This window comes from Pan troglodytes, chromosome 3 (genome assembly GCF_028858775.2).
Source record: "Pan troglodytes isolate AG18354 chromosome 3, NHGRI_mPanTro3-v2.0_pri, whole genome shotgun sequence".
Taxonomy (NCBI): domain Eukaryota; kingdom Metazoa; phylum Chordata; class Mammalia; order Primates; family Hominidae; genus Pan; species Pan troglodytes.
The window spans coordinates 83,681,439-83,703,208 of record NC_072401.2 but is presented as its reverse complement, the minus strand read 5'-3'; the positions used below and the strand labels follow the sequence as shown (position 1 = coordinate 83,703,208).

The window sequence follows — 21,770 nt, the reverse complement described above, 5'->3', positions numbered from 1 at the left end:
AGCAATTTAGTCAAGTAATTACTTCAATAATTTTTAAATTATTTATTACAGAAATTTTCAAACACAAAAAAGTAGAAAGAAAAGTATAACGAACTCCCATGTGGCATCACTCAGCCTGAGCTATTTCAGTTTTTCCATCTTTGTTTCCACTTCCACTTCCTTTCCTACCCCTCCACTGTGTAATTTCACTGTAAATACTTTACTATATACTTATAGCAGATAAGGACTTAAATGAGTCACAACCACAATACCATTATCACACCTGACAAAACTTAACCATTCCATAATATCATGTAATACCAAGCTTTTCTTCAAATATCTACAATTGTCTGAAAAATGTTTTCTAATAGTTGTCTTATTCTAACCAGGATCAAAACAAGGTCTACACTTTGCATCTGGTTGGTATGTCTCTACATTTCCTCTCCCAATAAATTGAGTCATTGAGCTTACAGAATTGATCACATTCTAGATTGAGGTGACTGCCCCCTCCTTGGGTTGGGCTTCCCCTCCTTCCCCCTTCTGTTCCCCTACATCGTTCATTTTCTGAATAAACCAGGTCATTTTGCCTGCAGAATTTACCACGTTTTAGAACTGGCCAACTGCATTCTTGTGGTGATGTTTAACATGTTTCTCTGGCCATCTTATTCTCTGTAAACCATCAAGGGACATTTAAAGAATCTGATGAAAGAAACAGAGTCTCTCCCTGGAAAATAGCAAACATGTATACACAGATACATACATACACACACAAAATATTGCATACAATTTCAAAGGCTTCACAGATCCTCTGAAGCCACAGACCCCAGACTGAAATGCCTCATAGAGGTTTGATTAAGCGCCTGTAGGGCCATGACTTTCTTTCCCATAAATCATGAGGCCCACGATGTCTCCTTGTCCCATTGTAAGATTAGTGTTATCAGCCTTATCCTATTATTATAAAGTTCCCATCAGCCTTTTTAACCATTGATTTTAGCAGCCATCGCTTATCATTGCCTAGAATGATTCTTGATTTCCTCCAAGTCGAAAATGATAATTTTTAAATTCTATCAGGATTTCTTCCCTCATCAATTACTAAGTTATCCTAAATACAGTTTATACTAGAAAAGCAGGATTCTTGCTTGGAATTTTTTTTATAGTAATAGAAGTTGTCAAACAATGACTACCATTGAAAATAATGATAGTTGGAAACTTGTTGCGTCTTTTCCTAGACAAAGTAGTAACTGATTCGCAATAGCAAAGACACAGAATCAACCCAAATCCCCATCAGCGGTAGAATGGATAAAGAAAATGTGACTTATATACACACCATGGAATACTATGCAGCCATAAAAAGGAATGAGATCATGTCCTTTGTAGCAATGTGGATGGAGCTGAAGGCCATTATCCTAAATGAACTAATGCTGGAAAAGAAAACCAAATATGACATGTTCTCACTTACAAGTGGGAGCTAAACATTTAGTACATATAGACACAAAGATAAGAATAATAGACACCAGGGCCTAATTGAAGCTGGATGGTAAGAGGAGCATGAGGTTCAAAAAACCACCTCTTAAGCATGATGCTTATCACCTGGGTAAAGAAATCTGTACACCAAAGCCCTGCAACACACAATTTACCTACATAGTAAACCTGCACGTGTACCCCCTGAACCTAAAAGTCTAAAAAAAAAAAAAAAAGAAACAAAAAACAAAGCAAGTAACTGCAATAACCAAAGTAAATGGGCCAGAGATTTGAAAACTTTCTTGTGAAATGCCTTTTTACTCCAAGTCAAAAACATTCAAGGGCCATGAGATTTATTTTTATATCCCCACTTTTGCTGTTTAAAAGTGAATTTATATGCTGTCTTTCTTATAGAGAACATTCCAACAAAGAACGCGTGGGTCTCAGTAAAGAAAATTTGTTGCTTAGAGGATGCACCATTAGAAACACAGAGGCTGTTGTGGGCATTGTGGTTTATGCAGGTCGGTTATGTTTCTAATTTTCATTGTCTACTCTGTGCTTTTCTACAAGTTAACATTTTTCATTTACTCAAAAATGCAATCTGTTGAAGCAGAAAGGAAATTTTGCCTGATAAACTTAATTATTGGTCTCTGTTTTTCTAAATGGATCACAAAAGCAGATTAAACTGACAAAATAGATCATGTAACTGTGTTTTATTAAATTGTCTGCGAGAGAGATTTTTAAATATGGTATTCGCTTCTTGGCTTTAATTTGTACATTTTCTATCATACTGCACATCCTTCATAGGCCATGAAACCAAAGCAATGCTGAACAACAGTGGGCCACGGTATAAGCGCAGCAAATTAGAAAGAAGAGCAAACACAGATGTCCTCTGGTGTGTCATGCTTCTGGTCATAATGTGCTTAACTGGCGCAGTAGGTAGGTAAAATTTGATTATTTGCTGACATCTTTTCAGCAAGATATTAAAGTATTTTATTTCAAAATTATATCTGTGAATATTTGACTTTGGTAAGGTGGATTTTGTCAGTAGTGTTTTACCTCATATCCTTGTCTCTTTCATCCTTTAGCCTGAAAAATATTAATATTGACTCTATCCATTTACATTTTGCCATAGTACTGAAGAAACCTGGAGAGTGACTTAAAGAAAGAGAGAGAGAGAGAATGTATAGCCTTTGGAATTTGAATTTTGTTTCCAAAAACAAACAGTTGATGTCCAACCAAAATGAATACTCTCATTCCTTCTCCTTTAGGAATAAAATTTTTTGTTTGCATGCCATATATTTAGCATCCTTTTGATGTCTGTGTATTTTTTGAAAGGTCATGGAATCTGGCTGAGCAGGTATGAAAAGATGCATTTTTTCAATGTTCCCGAGCCTGATGGACATATCATATCACCACTGTTGGCAGGATTTTATATGTTTTGGACCATGATCATTTTGTTACAGGTAATTTTTTATTAAGCTTATGGTAGAATTTTAACATCTTTGCTGCTTATCCAGCTATGTTCAGTTTCACATCCTTTTTTAACCTACGTTAACATTTTAAAACTTGTTTGGATCTTCTTAGGTCTTGATTCCTATTTCTCTCTATGTTTCCATCGAAATTGTGAAGCTTGGACAAATATATTTCATTCAAAGTGATGTGGATTTCTACAATGAGAAAACGGATTCTATTGTTCAGTGCCGAGCCCTGAACATCGCCGAGGATCTGGGACAGATTCAGTACCTCTTTTCCGATAAGACAGGAACCCTCACTGAGAATAAGATGGTTTTTCGAAGATGTAGTGTGGCAGGATTTGATTACTGCCATGAAGAAAATGGTGAGTGTTGGATTTCCGTGAAAACCAACCTTAGCATTGGTCTTTTTTTGAAACCACTTAAGTGTTGCATGTCTGACAATTCTGACATAGAAGTGGTTTATTTAATCATTGAGTACTTAATGCTTCCAGATGGCCTTTAAACTTCATTGTTGTTCCTTCAAAAGCTAGTAGGTTAAAGTCAAGGAGTCTACTGCCATGGTTTCTTTAAAAGTGAAGTAAATTACTAGTGGAAGTAAAGGGTGGGAATTGGAGGGATGACAATGATACTGTACTATAAATACTTTTGAAAAGCTAATGAAACTATGGGCCATTTCTTTGAAAAATATTTTGGAAATAATTCCAAAGGCATTACAGGCTCCTTCTAGCCTCATTGTTTGGCCCCTAGGTATCCATTGGTGCTTGATTAAGAATAACTAGTTTAAGCAAAATGAGCTGAACTTCTGACTCTAAAGAAATAAATTTGTAAATTCCAAGTTTACAAAATTCTTTAAAGAGTTGAACTTTATTAATTTTGCAGTTTATAAAAGAAATATGTGCTCCTTTGAAGATAATTCATTGAAGTGAACAAAACAAATTAAAAGCCCTACTCTCCCAAGGTTAACCACCATTAACAATTTGGTGAATATGTAACCAGCTATTTCTTTATGCATATTTCTCTATATGTGAACATATATTTACACATTTTCCCTTTTATGAGTTAGAACATGTAATAGTACTATTTTTGTAAATTGTTTATTTTATTCAACAATGTCTTATGAAATTTTTCCTAAGTCAGTTCATAACTTAAAATTAAGAATATAGTTTTCTACTATATGTGGTCAAACTTAGTTTGCTATGCTTAATGGTGGCCACTTAGTTTGTTAATATAAAAGCACTTGTAGTTAACGTCACTTATTCATTCACCAAACATTTTGTGAGCTCCCAATATGTGGCATGAGTCCCTGATTGCATGTAATTTAGATTTATGACAAGAAGATAGATAAACAAGATTAAAATTATGATAAATAAAATTCAGCATTCATTATGCATCTTGGTACATATATATTTATTCAATTGTTTTTATAAGATACATTTTCCTCTAAAATATCATGCTAATTTACATTCCTACAACCCAGAAAAATAATGCTTCTTTTTCACACCCAGCCATAATGTAATGAAGTTACACTTTTTAATCTGTGTGATTTTTACAGACAAGTTAGCACTTCATTGTCTTAATTTGTCTCTGCTTAGTAATGAGATTTTTACCTTTTTATATGTTTTTCAGTCATCTGAATTTCCTTGGTAAATTAATTGAATTATTTCCCTGTTTTTTAAATGGGGTTTCTTTGTTCTTGTTAGTCTGTGGGAGAGCTTTTATGTAAGGTCAGGGTTAATGTTCAGCTTGTATGCTTAGTCTAGATTGTTTGTGGCCAGCGCTGATGTTCATTTGTGCACTCATTTAAAACAAGTTCTTAAATACTTAGGATATCAACCCTGATGTTATATTATCCTTTTCTTCTATATGTGACAAATATTTTTCTGTTTCATTATTTATCACTTATTAGTTTTCTATCACTGCATAACAAATCACCACAAACCATAATGGCTTAAACCAACACAAATATGCTGTCTCACAGTATCTCTAAGTCAGGACTCTGGGTATAGGATAAGTGCCTCCTCTGCTCAGGGTCTCCCACCAGGTTGAAATAGAGGTGTCTGCTGAGACTGTGATCTTATTGATGACCTCATCCTATGCTTAGCTCACTGGTATTTCGCAGAATTCAGTGTACTGAAGTTTTAGGACTGAGGTCCTTGCATTCTTGCTGCTGTCATCCCCGACTATTCGCAGCTCCAAGAGGTTGCTTACTGTTTCCTGCCAAACAGCCTCACCACAGCAGAGCAGTTTGCTTCTTCAAGGCCAGCAACAGAATTTCTCATTTTGAATCTTTCTGACATCAGGGAAGTCCTGAATCCTTTTTAAAGGACTAACCTAATGAGATCATGTCCACCGAGGACAGTCTTCTTTCAAATTACTCAAAGTCAGCTGATTAATTACATCTGCAAAATCCTTCCACTTTTGCCACATAGCATAATTTAATCATAGCATAGTCACAAGGTGCATCTACCACGGGGGACAGGACTCTTCAGGGCCATCTTAGAATTCTGCCTACCACAGTCTCTAAACTGTGCTTCCAGTGTCTCTTCTTATCAAAAGGTTTATATCTTTGTTATATAAATTTGTCAATTATTATGAATATTATGATTTCTGATGGTAGTGTTGAGCTCAGACAACCCATCATACCTGGTATTGTTAAAAAATATACTATATTTTCTTCTAGGTACATGTATTTTTAAGTCAACTTTGGTAACCTGTGAGTGAGTGTAAGGGGTAAAATGTTAAGTGTTTATTATGTAATCACCATGCAAATGTAAAATATAGCTAATCATATTGAATATGATGACACTGCATTATGTTTTATAGTAAAATTTAAAAGCCATCACTAACCCCCATCAAACAGAATAGATCACTGTTAGCATTTTAATGCACTTTTGGGGTCTTTTTTTTAACACATACGTATATGTTTTTGTTTTTAAGATATGCATTTGCACGCACACACATTTATGTTTTTGTCTTTAAAACAGAAATGGCATCGCAGTGTGATTTTACTTTTATAACCATTTTTCTTAAGACTTCATCATTCATTATTCCATAAAATGGAACCACATTAATAATGCTACGCTAAACCTCTATAGTGCATTTGTGAGGTTAGTGTTTTCCTGAATTATTTGACCACAGATCCCCATTTTTAGGAACTGTCTTGCAGCAACAATGTTTCATAAAATATACAGTGAGAAGCACTGCTTTATTTTTTTGTATTTATAACACAAAATTTTGTGTTCATAACATTCCAAAGAGCTAATACTAGCCCTCCTCCACTCTAGTCACTGAACATACATATCCCTGCCCAAGTGAGTATTTTTCGTTTATGCCTCCTCACACAGAAAAGATACCAAGTGACTGGGAATCAAATGCTATCCTGACTGAACTGTAATTGATAAGCTACCTGTTTGGGAACCAAAGTTCTAGAGGTACTAACTTTGCCTTTGACCACTTCTCTACCATAGACACACCTAGAGCTTCTGGTCTTTTTTATGCAGTGGTTTAAAATTAAACACATGTGTATACACACACACACAAACTAGTGGAGACCAGTTCTCTCTAGAAATTAATTCTGAGGCATATTTTCACTGAAGTGAAAACTATTTTAACAGTGTATCTGTGTTTTAATGGCTAGTCCTTTAGGGTTTTCTGCAAAAGTGTTGCCTAGGAGATAATTTGGTGAAGAATATTGCTGCTTGGAAACAACCTCTCACACATGGAATTGCACTAAACACACCTGACAACACCATTGTATATTTTAAAACCTTCTAGCTTCGAAATGTGTTCCATGTACTGGCAGCATCAGCAACACCCGGGCATGCTTTTAAATTGCAGAAACTCAGACCCCTCTTCAGAGCTTCAATTAAATGCATTTTAATAATATCCCCAGGTGATTAATATGCATATTAAAATTTTAACAAGCCACTCCTTTAAAAGACTTTAAAGAGAATGACTTTATTAAGAATAACTTTTAAATTTACGATAATTTTAGATTTACAGAAAAGTTGCAAAAATATCCTGGAGGGTTCCAGCATGCCCTCGTGCCGTTTCCCCTGCTGTTATCATCTTGCATTAGTCATATGATATATTTGAGATAAGTAATGAACAAATGCTGATACATTATTATTAATTGAAACCCATATTTTATTTGGACTTCCTTCATTTTTACCTAATGTTCTTTCTCTGTCCCAGGATCCTAGCTAGGATGCTGCATAACAGTCATCATTTTGGTTTCTCTAGGTGACAGTTTCTCAGATTTTCTTTCCTTTTGATAAACTTAGCAGTTTTGAGTGGCATTATTCTGGGATTTTGTAGAATGTCCATCAATTTGGGCTTGTCCAGAGTATACCTTTATGATGCACAATTTGTGAATCTGATTTACATGGAGGCTGTAGCATTGAACACTTTTCAAGAACAAGGATTTTGGCATCAGGCCTCCTGAGTCTGCATCCCATTTCCACTACCTACAAGCTGTGTGGCCCTTAACAACTATCTAATTTCTCTGTGCCTCAATAAAAAGGATCAATGACACTATCTATCTCATTGGATGGTTAAGAGAATGAGAGAAGATAATTCACATAAAGAATTTAGAACAGCAAATGGCACAAAATGAGTTCTCTATAAATATAGCTGTTGTTACTGTTGTTGTTGTTGTAAATATTGTTAAAATAAGAAATAGGCCTATCTCTTAAGGAGCTCATGGTCCGATGTGGGAGGCAGATATGTAAACCTAAATTATCATGTTCATTGTCATAAGATATAAAGTCAGTGTTCTTGTTCCATCTTGTTTTGATTTTCAGGCAGTCAGTATTGGAGGTGGATTTTGCACTGATTAAGGCTTGAGATGTTGAAGCCAAGATACTGGATGTTCTTACGATGCTGGAAATGTATGGGGAATTTGTTTAGAACAAAGGTTTATATATCAAGGATATATGGGTGATACAGTTGGAGGAGGTTTAGCTGAGTGTGTTATTTACAAGCAGGCAAAAGTTAGAATGCTGGAAATGTTTGCAGATTTAGTTCATAGTGAAAGGGTTGATGGAGGATTGATGATACAATTGAAGGAAGCTCATCTGAATGCTGTTCACCTTTGTTTCGGGCCCTTTGGAGAGCACATTGAAAGTATGATAAACTTTTTGTTCTGTAGACTCATGCCCACTTCTTCCATATATCAAACTGATGCAAGTAACAGGCTATAGGAAGATTACTGGGTATTTGAAGAGGGGAATGGGAAGAAAAGACAGATCGGGGATTAAATAATGAAGAGAAATAAAGTAGACAATTTGGTACCTATCTCAATACCTACCTTCAGACAAAGGAAAGAATAGACTTTGTAAGTTTTTTCTTATGAAGCAAAAAGTAAGAATTCCTGCCCTGCTTTGAGGCATTCATGTAACTATTTTGGAGTCTACTTTAAGGTAAGTATTAAGAAATATTAAAGAAATACTAAGAAATATTAAAAGTCATAACGATTTGGATAAGTTTTATCAATATTATAATAAACCTTTGTTTCTCATACAATATATTTTTTTAACACAGGGTCTCACTCTGTTACCCAGGCTGGAGTGCAGTGGCATGATCTCAGCTCACTGCAGCCTCAACCCTCTGGGCTCAAGTGATCCTACCACCTTAGCCTCACAAGTAGTTGGGACTATGGGCACATGCCACCACACATGGCTAATTTTTGTATTTTTTGTAGAGGCAGGATTTCGCCATGTTTCCCAGGCTGGTCTCGAATTCCTGGGCTCAAGCTATCTGCCAGCCTTGGCCTCCCAAAGTGCTGGGACTACAGGTGTGAGCCACCACACCTGGCTTCACACCTAATTTTTATAAAATTCTCACTGAGCCTGGAATTATAGCTCCAGTAGCTTTGTTTTCTGAATCACATTGTAACTTTACTGGTCTATTTCCTTTTTTGAGAAGGAGTCTAGTCTCGCCAGGTTGCAGTGAAGTGGTGCGATCTTGGCTCACTGCAACCCCTGCCCCTTGGGTTTAAGCAGCTCTCCTGCCTCAGCCTCCCTAGTAGCTGGGATTACAGGCGCCCGCCACCACACCCAGCTAATTTTTTGTATTTTTAGTAGAGATGGGGTTTCGCCATGTTGGCCAGGCTGGTCTCAAACTCCTGACCTCAGGTGATCCACCCACCTCAGCCTCCCAAAGTGCTGGGATTGCAGGCCTGAGCCACCGGGCCTGGCCTATTTCCTTTTCATAGCTTCCACAAAATGATTAAAGGTTGAGTCACTTCATATCTTCTTGATTCCACTTTTGCAATTGTACTGACTGAACAAGTTTTCCCTACAGTAATAGCTGAGCTACCTGGAGCTATACTAATTATATAGTTGCATGACGACTGATTTCCCTAATGATGGCTAGAAGTTGCACGATCATTAAATATAGCCTCCACGTTTATATGTGTTTTGAAGTACAGTATTACCCCCTTATCTGTGGTTTTACTTTCCACAGTTTCAATTACCTTTGGTATAGTAAAATAAGATATTTTGAGAGAGAAAAAGAGAGATCACATTCACATAAGTTTTACTACAGTATATTGTTATAATTATTCTATTTTATTATTAGTTATTGTTGTTAATCTTTTACTATGCCTAATTTATAAGTTAACATTTATCATAGGTATGTATGTATATGAATAAACATAGTATATTTAGGGTTCAATACTATCCATGGTTTCAGACATCCACTGGGGGTCTTGGAACATATCCCCTGTGAAAAAGGGGAAACTTCTGTATTTTTAAAATATTTTTTAAATGGTGTTACATCATCAATAAATTCCTTGAGCTACTCAAGGATTTATCAGTCTCAGCACTATTTGGGCTAGATTAATCTTTGTTGTTGGGGGCTGTCCTGAGCATTGTAAGATGTTTAGAAGTATCCTTGGCCTCCACCCACTGAATGCCAGCAGCACACTTCACCCAGTTATAACAAGCAAAAGTGTCTACAGCCATTGCCAAAACCCCAGGGGACAAATTCACCCCATGTGGAGAACCACTGAGCCAACTTATTATATACAAATCACTGCTGAGGAGCTATAATATAGTGGGTAGTGTGCTGGCTTTGGAGGCAGAAGACCTAAATCGAATTTCCAGCTCCACCCACAACTAGCTGTTTAATCATGGTTGAACTGCTTAATCTCTCTGGGTCTTAATCTCCTCAGCTGCAGAGTAGGCAGTGATAGTTTCTACCTGATGGCATTATTTTGAAGATAAAAAGGAAATAGGTATACATATATATTATACACACACACACACATATATATATGCATGAAAAAAGGAGGATCTCAAAAAATATTAACTTCCTACCCCACAACTTTCCCTTAATACTAGGGATATTTCATTGACATGTCTATTGATTCATTCATTTATTATTCATTTAATAAATTTTTATTTAAATGAAAAAACATGGACTCATTGAAATTAAGCAGGGGATATTGGCCATGTGTTAAAAATTGGCCCTGTTAACATATATAGGTAGATTCAGAAACAGTAAAGCATGGGTCTGTGGAGTTTAATAGAACTGATTTTAAGACTAATTTGTACCATTTTTGTGAGATGGGGCAAATTACTTAAGTTTATTTATTTGTAAAATGCTGGTATTAATAGCATCTGCTGAGATATAATGATTAAATGAGGCAAGTGCCTGGTACATAAGCAAATGCCTGGTACATTCTGCACATGTAATCTATAAATTCCCAATGAGTGGTATGAGTAAGAGTCAGTATAGCTACAGAGGTCTTTGTGGAGGAGCTGGCATTTGAACTAAACTTCTAAAGATGTTCAGTATTTATGTAAATAGAAAGGACGCAAATGAATATTTCAAGCAAAGGCATAGATGAAAATGGAGGAGATCAGAATCTCCGGGACACAATATGTAAACCAGTTTTTGAAGCTGGAAGGTCATACTGGGAAACATTCCGTGTTGTTTAGGCAGATTATATGATGAGACTTGCAGAGCTGGGAAAGATCTTAAAGTCACCGAATCCAAATCGTTCATTCTGAAATGTTTCATTCTGAAAACAAAGGCCCAGAAACAGCAAGTGATTTTGCTGAAAGCCACTTAGTCTTTGAAAGAGTTGGTACTGGAACCTAGGATCACCACATAGACCCTTAGCCTCTCCTTGTCCTCAAAGAATACAGACAAAAACTATTATAAAAAAATAGAATGTGCAAACATTCTTCACTTCATAGAATAACTTACCCAAAGCCATACTTTATCCTGTAGCTAAATAGAGAAGACTGGCAATCCAACAAGCACATATTTATCGATGGTCTATATTCCAGACACTGGATACAATGCTGAACAATTCACATAAGGCCCCTGCTCTCATAGAGTTTCTATTAGAGAAAATATTCACAAATATATTACTTTTTTAAATCAAGAAAAAAATTAGCGATAAGTACTTGGTAGAAAATTAAAATAAGGTGGTATAATATAAAATGATTGGATGGCCACTTTGAACTGGAGAGTCAGGCAAGGCCTCTCTAAGTGGGACATGGGGCTTAGATCTGAATGACATAATCTTGAAATTCCATAGGAAAGGCTTCCAGTCAGAAGGAACATCTAGTAAAGAAGCCCTCAGGCAAGGGTGAGCTTGTTACTTTTCAAAGTAAAGAAAGAAGGCCAGTGAGTCTGGATTTTAGTGGGCATGTAGAAAGAGAAGTGAAGTTAGATAGGTCAGCAGGGCTCTGATCATCTTGAGTTATTTAAGCCAGGATAGGGAGTCCAGATTTTATTCTAAGTGAATTGTAAAGCTACTGGAGTGTTTTATGCAGGAAGTGATCTGATCTGCTTTATCTTTTAGGAAGATCACTCTAGCTACTATTTGAAAAATGGATTGCAGAGGGGCAAGGAGACCAGTTATGAGACTATTGCACTGGTCCAGTTGAGAGATGATGGTGGCTTGGACTAAGGTAATGGATATGGAGAGAAGTAGAGTTATTTGAGATATTTTTTGGATGTATGGAGGACAGATGTTAGTTATACTTTGAAAATAAGAAAGAAGATAGGAAATTAGGAGGATTCTAGATTTCTGGCTTAAGTAACTGTGTAAGTCGTTAAGTTTCATTTACAAAGATAGTACCTATCAACTGCTGCTTTGAAGGCTGAGATTATCGTATTGGCAAAACAGACAGAATTCTCTGACCTTTTGGAGATTGTATTCTACTGGATGATTCAAAAAATAAAATAAATAAGATATATATGTGTAGATGGTGGTAGGTCTTGGCATAGGATCTATTGTAAATTGTGTGGTCAGATCTGGGAAGTCTTCACTTCCCAGTGAGGTCATTTCAAAGATGGGACCAGTTGAGATCACCAAGGAAGATGCAGGTAGAGAAGGAAGGTGCTTCTGCAGCTCTCCAGTATTTGAGGACTAAAAAGAAGAGACAGCAGAAGAAACTAAGAAGAAACAGTCATTGAAGTAGGAGGAAAAACAGTTAAGTGTGATGTTAGAGAAACCAAAAGAGACATTTCAAGAAGGAAAAAATGGTCAAGTCTGTTGGATATTACTAAGGGTTCACATAAGATAAGGATGGGCGTGATCATTGGATTTGACAACATGGAGCTCATTGGTGACCTTGACAACAGCAATGTCAGTGGAGAGATGGGGACAGAAAGCCATGAAATTACTTAAAGAGAGATTGGTGTCAGTGAAAGAGGGAAGAATTGTAAGGGTGAAGTCATTGAGTTCAGGGAGGTGAGACTCAGATGACAAGTGGAGAATTTGGTGTCTGAAACAAAGAGAGATGCTTTGTCCACAGTAGGAGGAGGAAAGGCCGAGAGTATGAGTACCAATGCAGATAAGTAGGTAGATTTGATGATGGAAAAAGAAGGGAATTTTGATCTGATTGCTTCTCAGTGAGGTATAAGGTAAGTTCATTGACCAAGGCTATGGGAGGTAGGCCTTGGCAGCCAGGTTTGAAAGGGGAGGAGATGGTGTGAAATAGCTGCTTAAGTAACTGCCTGATATATTCAACTTACAAGTGGCTCTTCTCAGACATTGACTCAGTGTGCTTTTTATCCCACAGCCAGGAGGTTGGAGTCCTATCAGGAAGCTGTCTCTGAAGATGAAGATTTTATAGACACAGTCAGTGGTTCCCTCAGCAATATGGCAAAACCGAGAGCCCCCAGCTGCAGGACAGTTCATAATGGGCCTTTGGGAAATAAGCCCTCAAATCATCTTGCTGGGAGCTCTTTTACTCTAGGAAGTGGAGAAGGAGCCAGTGAAGTGCCTCATTCCAGACAGGCTGCTTTCAGTAGCCCCATTGTAAGTATGAATGCATGACTAGAGTCTTGCACATCCACAATGTATGATGAGAGAACAGCCTTGTAATTATGATAGAGTCAAACTCTGTTGTCTTTTCTACCTTAGAAGAGACTACATGATTGCAGCTCAGCAAGATCACCACACATAATTAGAAGTATAAACAAACAATATCACACTAGTCTACTTTTAAAAAATAACTCAATGTTGAGAGGTAGTATACCATTTCTGAAAAAAAAAAGTAGAATATTTCTGGCCAGGGCTGATTATGTGCGAGCCTGAAGAAGGCTTCCTTGGTTTAAGAATCATGGCTCACTCTTAGAACCAGCAAAGCTTACCAGAGTTATCTCGTAGTCAGATAAGCAAGTGTAATTTATAGGGACATTCATAGGCCATGTGGTACATTGAAGGCCTTTTTATTGCTCTGTAATCTCCCAAATCCCACCAAACTTGTGGTTTTTCCCTATTCCTGGCTCCAGAAGGTCATTTTCTAATATATCAATTTCAGAGCTCAACAGAATGTGTTCATGAGTTCCAGTGGGAAGTGTCAGGAACTGTCTAGTCACATCCATTAACAAATCCATTTTACTCCAGAAAAACTAGAGGACCATGTAGATGATGGGGAAAAGAGGGAAAGGTGCTGTGTGAAAAAAATTAGAAATTTTTGCTGTATTTAAAATTACCTGTATAAAAGTTCAATTTCCTTCTTTGCCTTTTACATTTTATTAAGTCTTGTGTTTTACCAAAATGAGGATTTCCCAGCCATCAGACTGATAATACCTACAAAATAGGTGACATAACAAGAATAAACCAGCTTTGGGGAAGCTTTGTGTTTCTACATTGAATTTCTCATATGGTTTTCACAGTAGAGACATGATATGAGTAGACCCCTGGGGTCTCATTTGTCCTGGGAAGGCCTCGAGCTTCCCAGGATCCTGGCTCTTCTCAAATTGTCAACAAATGCATAATTACAGCAACTGGAGTGATCATTTTAGTCCAGCTCATTTCTGTGGCACTAATATAAAAACTATTATATTATATCTTAGCCATATGTCAAGTGATTCCAAGACTTAATATTTCTCCAACTTTTGAAATGGAAGAAGAATGTACACAGTTCATTCTGTATACTCATTATAAGCCCATATCGGAAATATATTTTTCTTCTATTTTTCTATCGATATATTTTCTTCTATTTTATCTTTTTATCTATCCTTGTATTGAACTTTTCATTTTCCATCCACCTGAAAGTAAGAACATGTTGGCTCTTGTTTAGACAGAAGCAGCACAGTTTGGTAATAAGGTGGATCTGTGCCACACCTTATTGGTTTCTTGATCAAACCTCACCCTATTCGTGGAACAAATGATTGGTTATTTCTTAGTTTAAAGTCTTTGTCCCTTTATAGATAAATTTACCTTGTCTAAAATATATTCTCTCTTCATATACTACCTCTATCCATCAAATCTGGTGAAATATTTATTTCTTTAAGAACTAAATTAAAAATATCACCTTTTTCTGAAGACCTCTCAGATTCTCTTCTTTCAGCATCCGAGCTCTGTTTACACCATCCCTCCGTCCCTCCGTCCCTTCATCCACATGGCATTGGTCTTATTTCTGCCTCTGGCAATCCACCATTAACTCCCTGAGAGAAGGATTTATCCATCTTGAGTCAACATCTAGCACAAAGGCTGGCACGTCCATTCTCAATAAAGTATTTTTAAAGGTTGTTGAAGGAAGCTACTTACCAGGCTGTCTTTTCATCTGGGCCATTTTCTTTTCATTTGCCTTATACTCCAATGTCATTGCTGATTATGTGGATGCTCCTGTGCTGCTGTTACTGTTGTCCTTGTTTTGTTTGTGTTTTGCAAAACCATACCCCTAATATATAGAATAACTAGGTCATGGTCTTCCTCAATGTATAAGATTATTTCTCAATCTTGGTCTAAGCAAGTTGATTTTATCTTTTTGAAGACTAAAGATTATTTTGAGAAAACTACGTAATATTTGATCTGAAAAATGAGCATCTGCAAATATATCATATAAAATTCTAAAAGCCCATCTGTGGAGCCCAGGTTAAGAACGCCAGCTTGAGGGCATTCTGAGAGTTGTGATGTCTACAAGTGGAAGGTTGTAAGATGGCACCCTTCAAAGGAGGCGAGTTACAAGCCAGCAAGTGAGGATGCTAGGCAGGGTGCTGATGAAGATGTACCAGCCTTTGGGCATTAGAATGTCACTGAGGCCCATGAGTCCTGGGTTCATATTACCTATTTTAGAAATAGAAACCTCTACTTTGTAAGCCAGTATGTTTATGCGTCTTTAATCTTCTGGAGTTTTTCATTCAACAAGCATACTGTTTATTCTATATGAAATGCTCTTCTCTTAGATCTTTGTATAGCTGTCTCCTTTCTGTCATTGAGCCTCAGCTCAAATACCTTCTCAGTGAAGCTTTCTCTGTCACCCAGTTCCAAGTACATTCCATCTCTCCCTTGTCTCTCTCTGTCTCAATATAAAGGCATCTTATTTATTTGCTGTTGGGATAGTTTTGGATCTGCTGTCTCCCCCAGGTAGAATGTGAGTTCCCTGTAAGCCAGGATCCTGTCTGTTCTATGCACTCCTCTTACCTTCAGGGGTGCCTGGCACCATAGATTAGCAATAAATATTTATGGGATAATGAATTTATTAATGAATTAATGGAAGGCATGGCACAATACTGGACATGGGGATATAAAGTGAATAAGACATGGCCTCAGCCTTCAGTTTTGTTCTAGATAGAGAAGAGAGACATATAAATGAATAATTATAAACCTGTATTAAAGATGTAGTCATAGTAGTTAATCCAAAGTATAGTAAGGTCACAAAGAAGGGAGTGATCACCTCTAAGGGAGTGAAGAAGGATCAAGAAAGGCTGCCCGGAAGAGCTACAACTTGAGTTAGGATTAAACTAATGAGTAGAGAGAGGTTCACAGATTGGAAAAGGAAGGAAAGGCATTTGGAGCTGACAGCACGTGGTACATGCAGACATTCAGAACCACAGGGCCAAGGGAGAACGTGGTGTGCAGGAGGAATTGTCAGCATGTGGTTATTCACCTTTGTCTTTTTTTTTTTTTTTTTTTTCAGGACTGTGTTATTTAGGAATCAGTGGGGAAGGGGTGGTGGCAATAGAAGATATTTGTGTCCACTCTTAAGCCAAAGTTGCAGTGGTGGAGTGGTGAACGCTTAAAATGAGTAGAGTGGCATCTGGCAATGAAATCAAAAACCTTGGGTAGAGGTGGAACTAGGGGAGGAGTGAAGAACAGTATTAGAGCTCCTTGGTCAACTTTATGTCCCATCTAGAGTGTCTTTGTCCACTACTAAACCGTGGGTTTTTAAAGTTTTGCATAAACAATTATAGTGGGCTGCTGCTTCTCTCTGTTTTAAAACAAATTTAACATTTAAATTATATGAAATTTAAAACAAATTTAACATTTAAATTATATGAAAGCCATTCAAAAGATTCAACCAACACTATTAGAGGGCAAAGGGAGTTTTGGCCAGTTTTTACTTGTTAATTTGAATTTAAATAGAGGAGAGAGAGAAAAAAAAGGAAGGAGTAAACCTGAATGTGAAATCTACAACTTAGTAATGTCATGGGGTTGGGGGGGGGGCGGTCCTTGCTCCCAGAGCTCCCAAGATGGTGGCGTGTGGCTTCCAAAATGGTGGTGGGCCACTTCCAAGATGGTGGCAAGCCTCGTGTTCTCTGACCTGGGGTTCTTGGCCTCACGGATTCCAAGGAATGGAATCTTGGTCCATGCCGTGAGTGTTATAGCTCTATTAGAAGCCATGGGTCACGGAAGAGAACCATGGAACCCCTGACTAGTGTTCAACTCAATTAGGATGAACCCAGGCACTTAGCCGTGCAGGAACAATGGCAAGTGGCAATGGGTGCCTCACTGGATCAGGAGCACAGCAGACACCCTGCCAGATCCGCAGGGGTGGAAGTCAGCAGCGGGTCTGCGATGGTGGCAAGCAGCAGTGGTGGACAGCGAGCGAAAGCTCAGCTCGAGCCATAACAAACACGGACCAGAAGAGTGCAGTTGCAAGATTTAATAGAGTGAAATAGAGCTCCCATACAAAGGGAGGGAACCCAAAGAGGGTAGCCGTTGCCGGCTCCAATGCCTGGGTTTATATCCCTATCCTTGTCCCTCCCGCTGTGCTCTCAGGCAACAGATGATTGGCTATTTGTTTACCTCCTGTTTTTTGCCTAATTAGCATTTTACTGAGCTCTCCTTACTATCTGATTGGTCGGGTGTGAGCAAAGTTGCAAGCCCCGTGTTTAAAGGTGGAAGCAGTCACCTTCGCAGCTAGGCTTAGGGATTCTTAGTCGGCCTAGGAAATCCAGCTAGTCCTGTCTCTCAGTAGGAAGGCATAATAGGAATTATGAGGGTAAATCTAAAATTTGAGATAGGCAGATACCATGCAAGATTAGGACAAAGATACTAGACTCTCACCAGGAAACCAAATAAGGCATTGTTTACATTATGGGAAGCTGTCTACATCATACTCTGTAATCTGTGCTCTCTTGTGAAGTAAAAATTTTCTTGAATTTTAAAAAGATATCTACTTGAGCCCAGTGGGAGGTAATATGTGTTTATTTTCCAAAGAGTGACATCTTTTTCCTCTGGTTGTTTCTCCCTCTCTTTCCTTATGGGATATGAGATTAGCAAATTATAGTAACATATGACAATACACTTTTATTGCTTACCCATGTGTCAAGTACTGAGTTAGGGATCCAAAGATCAATAAGATATGGTCCTTACTTTAATGGGCCTTCCAAATTCTCTGGGGAGAGATTCCATACCTATGTAAGGAATTATTTAAAGCAAGATGGTTTGAGTCTGGTTCTGAAGTTAGCAGGCATCCAGAGAAGGCAGAAGCCACCCATCACTGACAAGAGAGCAAAAGCTAATAATGTAATCCTGGGTCTCAATAAGGAAGATTTGGATCTTGGGAGAAACAGCTACGGATACAGTCATGCAGATAAGAATTGCATGCTTCACCTTAATTCAGTGACTAACTTCTTAGTCACTAGAAATTAACTTATTTTAGTGGGACCAACTAAAGTAGAAGAATGAGCCATGCCTGAAGCTTCTTTGTATGTAGACCTTTCCTTAAATCTTCTGGGCTCTTTTATGTATATTGTTTTATAGTGCTTTTCAAGGTCTTCTATGGTCCTGACTTTCTAGATTTTTCCCACTTTATTTTGGCAATACTTCTCAGCACAGTTTTGCTGACCAAAGCCACACAACCCCACTTTCACACACTGTTCCCACTCACCTCCAGCTTGGGCCAACTTCAGTATTACTTCTGTTCTCGTGGCCACAGCACAGCCTTTCAGTCATGCAGCCATCGGATTCCCTGAATGGCATATTATGTTGACTACATAAATAGTGTCTTAGTCCATTCAGGCTGCCGGAACAAAATACCATAAACTGGGTAGCTTAGAAACAACAGAAATTTATTTTTCACAGATCTGGAGGCTGGAAAGTCCAAGTTCAAGGAGCCAGCAGATTTGGGGTCTGGTGAGGGCCTGCTTCCTGGTTCATAAAAACAGTTCCTTCTTTACTGTGTCTTCATATGGTGGACAAGCTCCCTTGGACCTGTTTTATAAGGACTTTAATCCCATTCATGAAGTCACTGCCCTCTTAACCTAATTATCCCCAAAGAGCCCTACTTCCTAATACCATCACCTTGCAGGTTAGGATTTCAGCATACAAATTTTGGGGAGACACAAACATTTAGACCGTAGTAAATAGCATTTGTCACAAATGCAGAAGTTGCAAACCTTTCATCAATGTTAGATTGACTTCAGAATGCAAGATAATCCTTATGTTCTGAACCAATTATTAGTCAAATAATTGCTGAGATCATTGATACAATGAAATCACTATTAGCTTCTATGGTCTCTGACTCAGTCCCAAATGTCTTCTATAAAAGAAGTCTCTAAAAAATAGAATTTGGAAAGCCTGCACATACTAGCCTCTTCTTGGAGATTCCTAATACCCGTTAAACTCTCTGAGAAATGCTGAAATTAAAAAACTTGTTTAAACTTTTCTTAAACTTATTTCAGTATAGAACTCTTTGTTAATTTTTTGCTTATTCCATGTTAACATTCAGAGAAGGATGCCATTGGAAATATTGCCCTGACCTGTGGAATCTCATAAGCACTAGACAAGAGCATAATCATAGGCCTTGGTAAAATACCATGCAACAAATTTCCCAGGCATCTCTTCATTGACCAAATAAAAAAGTCTCTCCAACTTTACCACTTTCTTCTACTGACTTTGGCAAGGAGGTCCTTAAGGCCAGGGTTGTTCCCTGAGTAACTGAGGGTCTAGCACAAGTGCCAGCTCAGAGCTACTATATATGTGAGACTCGTGAGAGAATGTGACCAACTTACTAATTAACAGCCATCAGCTCATGAATGGCTATGAACTCCATCAAACTGAACAAGATTCAAATTTTGCTAAGTCAAATAGCACAAGCCAGTAGAATTAATGAATTTAGATAGAAACTTAGCAATGCTTTTTGACAGCAGGTAACTTGGTGAGTCTGGAAGCCAGGTGAGACTGCTAACCTGTCTGAAGGTGAGTGTGTCATTTGAGAAAGAAAGAAGGAAAAGGAACATTAAATGACTTAGGTTCCTGTTCTACTGGTCTCATCTTAGTCATTATCTCATTTACTTTATACAGCCACCTGGGAGGTAAGTGTTATTTTTACCATTAGACAGAAGAGGAAAAGGAGGTTAAGTAAGCTGCCCAAGACCTCCAGTTAGTATGCAGTGGAGCTAAGACCTGAACCTAAACCCATATGGTTTCCATCCCATGCTCTCTTCTTATTAAACCTATGCTAACTCTCACCAAACTTTTAAGCATAAGTGCAAACCATAATCTTCTGAGTCCATGTCATACATCCTTATATTTTACTCTTTTCTCTAAATCTCCTCTCCTGGCTTTCCTGCAGTCACTGTGCTTTGCAGGCCAGCTGCCTCTAGGACTCTTAGAATACAATGGTGCTTTTGTACAACCTTGATTCTGAGCATGTGGTTCCTCCTTTGACTCAGCTGAAAAATTTCTAAAGCAGTTAACTATATGTTACTGGATTATACTTAGATTTCTACTACAACATTATTTTGTCAAAACTCGTACTCTCACGTGTGAGAAGCATTGTGTCAAACAAAATGGAGTACATTTTTTCAATAACAACTTCTTAGAGCAAACCTGTACTGAGAAGAAAGTATAGTTGCCAAATGTATGTGGTGATCAGAAATCTGGAAGAACCCTTATTAATGTCTTGTATTACTTGAAAATGCTGATAAAATATGTTAGCCTGCTTATAATCATTTTTATTTTTGGAGAGTTGTTTTTTACAATAGCAGTAACTTGAGCCATAAAATATTTTGTTGCAATAACATGGTATGAATAATGCCCAAAGTTTAAGAGTTAGTATTCATCAAGTGATGGTGAATAAATCTATGACCGAGGTAGAATTCTGGGCTCAATAAAATCTACCTCTGCTATTATGTATTTCAAAATGAGAAAACACTCAACTAGATTTGGTGAAAACTAAACTCCTGTTTAGTTTAATAGTTAAGAGAGTCTCCATTGATGAGGTGCATTCTGGATTATCCATTTGTTTTTATATCTTTTATTTTCCTATTCTCACTTCCCATGACACGATATACATTACAATTGTTTTTAGAAAAATAAAGTTTACCATCTCATGATTCATTTAGATCCTGGCTATACAAGTTATTTCTCATGTTGATTTAAAACTAATTTTTATATACTTCTTATAACAACACACTGTCTTATTGGATCTTCAGGAAACAGACGTGGTACCAGACACCAGGCTTTTAGACAAATTTAGTCAGATTACACCTCGGCTCTTTATGCCACTAGATGAGACCATCCAAAATCCACCACTGGAAACTTTGTACATTATCGACTTTTTCATTGCATTGGCAATTTGCAACACAGTAGTGGTTTCTGCTCCTAACCAACCCCGACAAAAGGTGAGTAAGTTCTCTAATGCAAACAAGGGTCACTTTCCAGAAGAGAATTTTGGGTTTAAATGTATCTGTACTGAGCTTGATATATGGATAAAAATGATAAATAATAGTAGCTGTATAACACTGATTCAGCATTTGTTCTGTGCTCTGCACTTACCATGGTCTATGTCATGGGTCCCCAACCCCCTTGGTTGCAGACCGGTAACAGTCTGTGGCCTGTTAGGAACCAGTCTGCACAGCAGGAGGGGAGGAGAGGGCCAGTGAGCATTACTGCCTGAGCCCCGCCTCCTGTCAGATCAGGGGCAGTATTAGATTCTCATAGGAACGCGAACCCTATTATGAACTGCATATGCAAGGGATCTAGGTTGTGCCCTCCGTATGAGAATCTAATACCCAGAGAATCTAATACCTGATGATCTGAGGTCCCACCCAACCCGTCTGTGGAAAATTGTCTTCACAAAACTGGTCCCTGGTGCCAAAAAGGTTGAGGACCGCTGGTCTAAGTGATTTATTGGTATTAACAAGTTG

The 21,770-nt window shown here is 37.8% G+C and overlaps 1 protein-coding gene across 11 annotated transcripts in view; it reads left to right on the top strand.

Moving 5' to 3' along the window:
- ATP10D (ATPase phospholipid transporting 10D (putative)) overlaps nt 1-21,770 on the top strand; it is a 113,810-nt gene that overhangs the window by 50,444 nt on the left and 41,596 nt on the right. For 6 of the 11 annotated variants that reach the window (XM_063808919.1, XM_063808918.1, XM_054683164.2 and 3 more), the window contains 6 exons: nt 1,855-1,961; nt 2,248-2,379; nt 2,779-2,906; nt 3,028-3,280; nt 12,962-13,200; nt 21,057-21,245. In XM_063808919.1, the coding sequence (XP_063664989.1) occupies nt 1,855-1,961; nt 2,248-2,379; nt 2,779-2,906; nt 3,028-3,280; nt 12,962-13,200; nt 21,057-21,245 (1,048 nt within the window). The remainder of the gene's footprint in view (nt 1-1,854; nt 1,962-2,247; nt 2,380-2,778; nt 2,907-3,027; nt 3,281-12,961; nt 13,201-21,056; nt 21,246-21,770) is intronic. The other 5 variants (XM_063808923.1, XM_063808922.1, XM_063808924.1 and 2 more) reach the window with 1 other exon arrangement.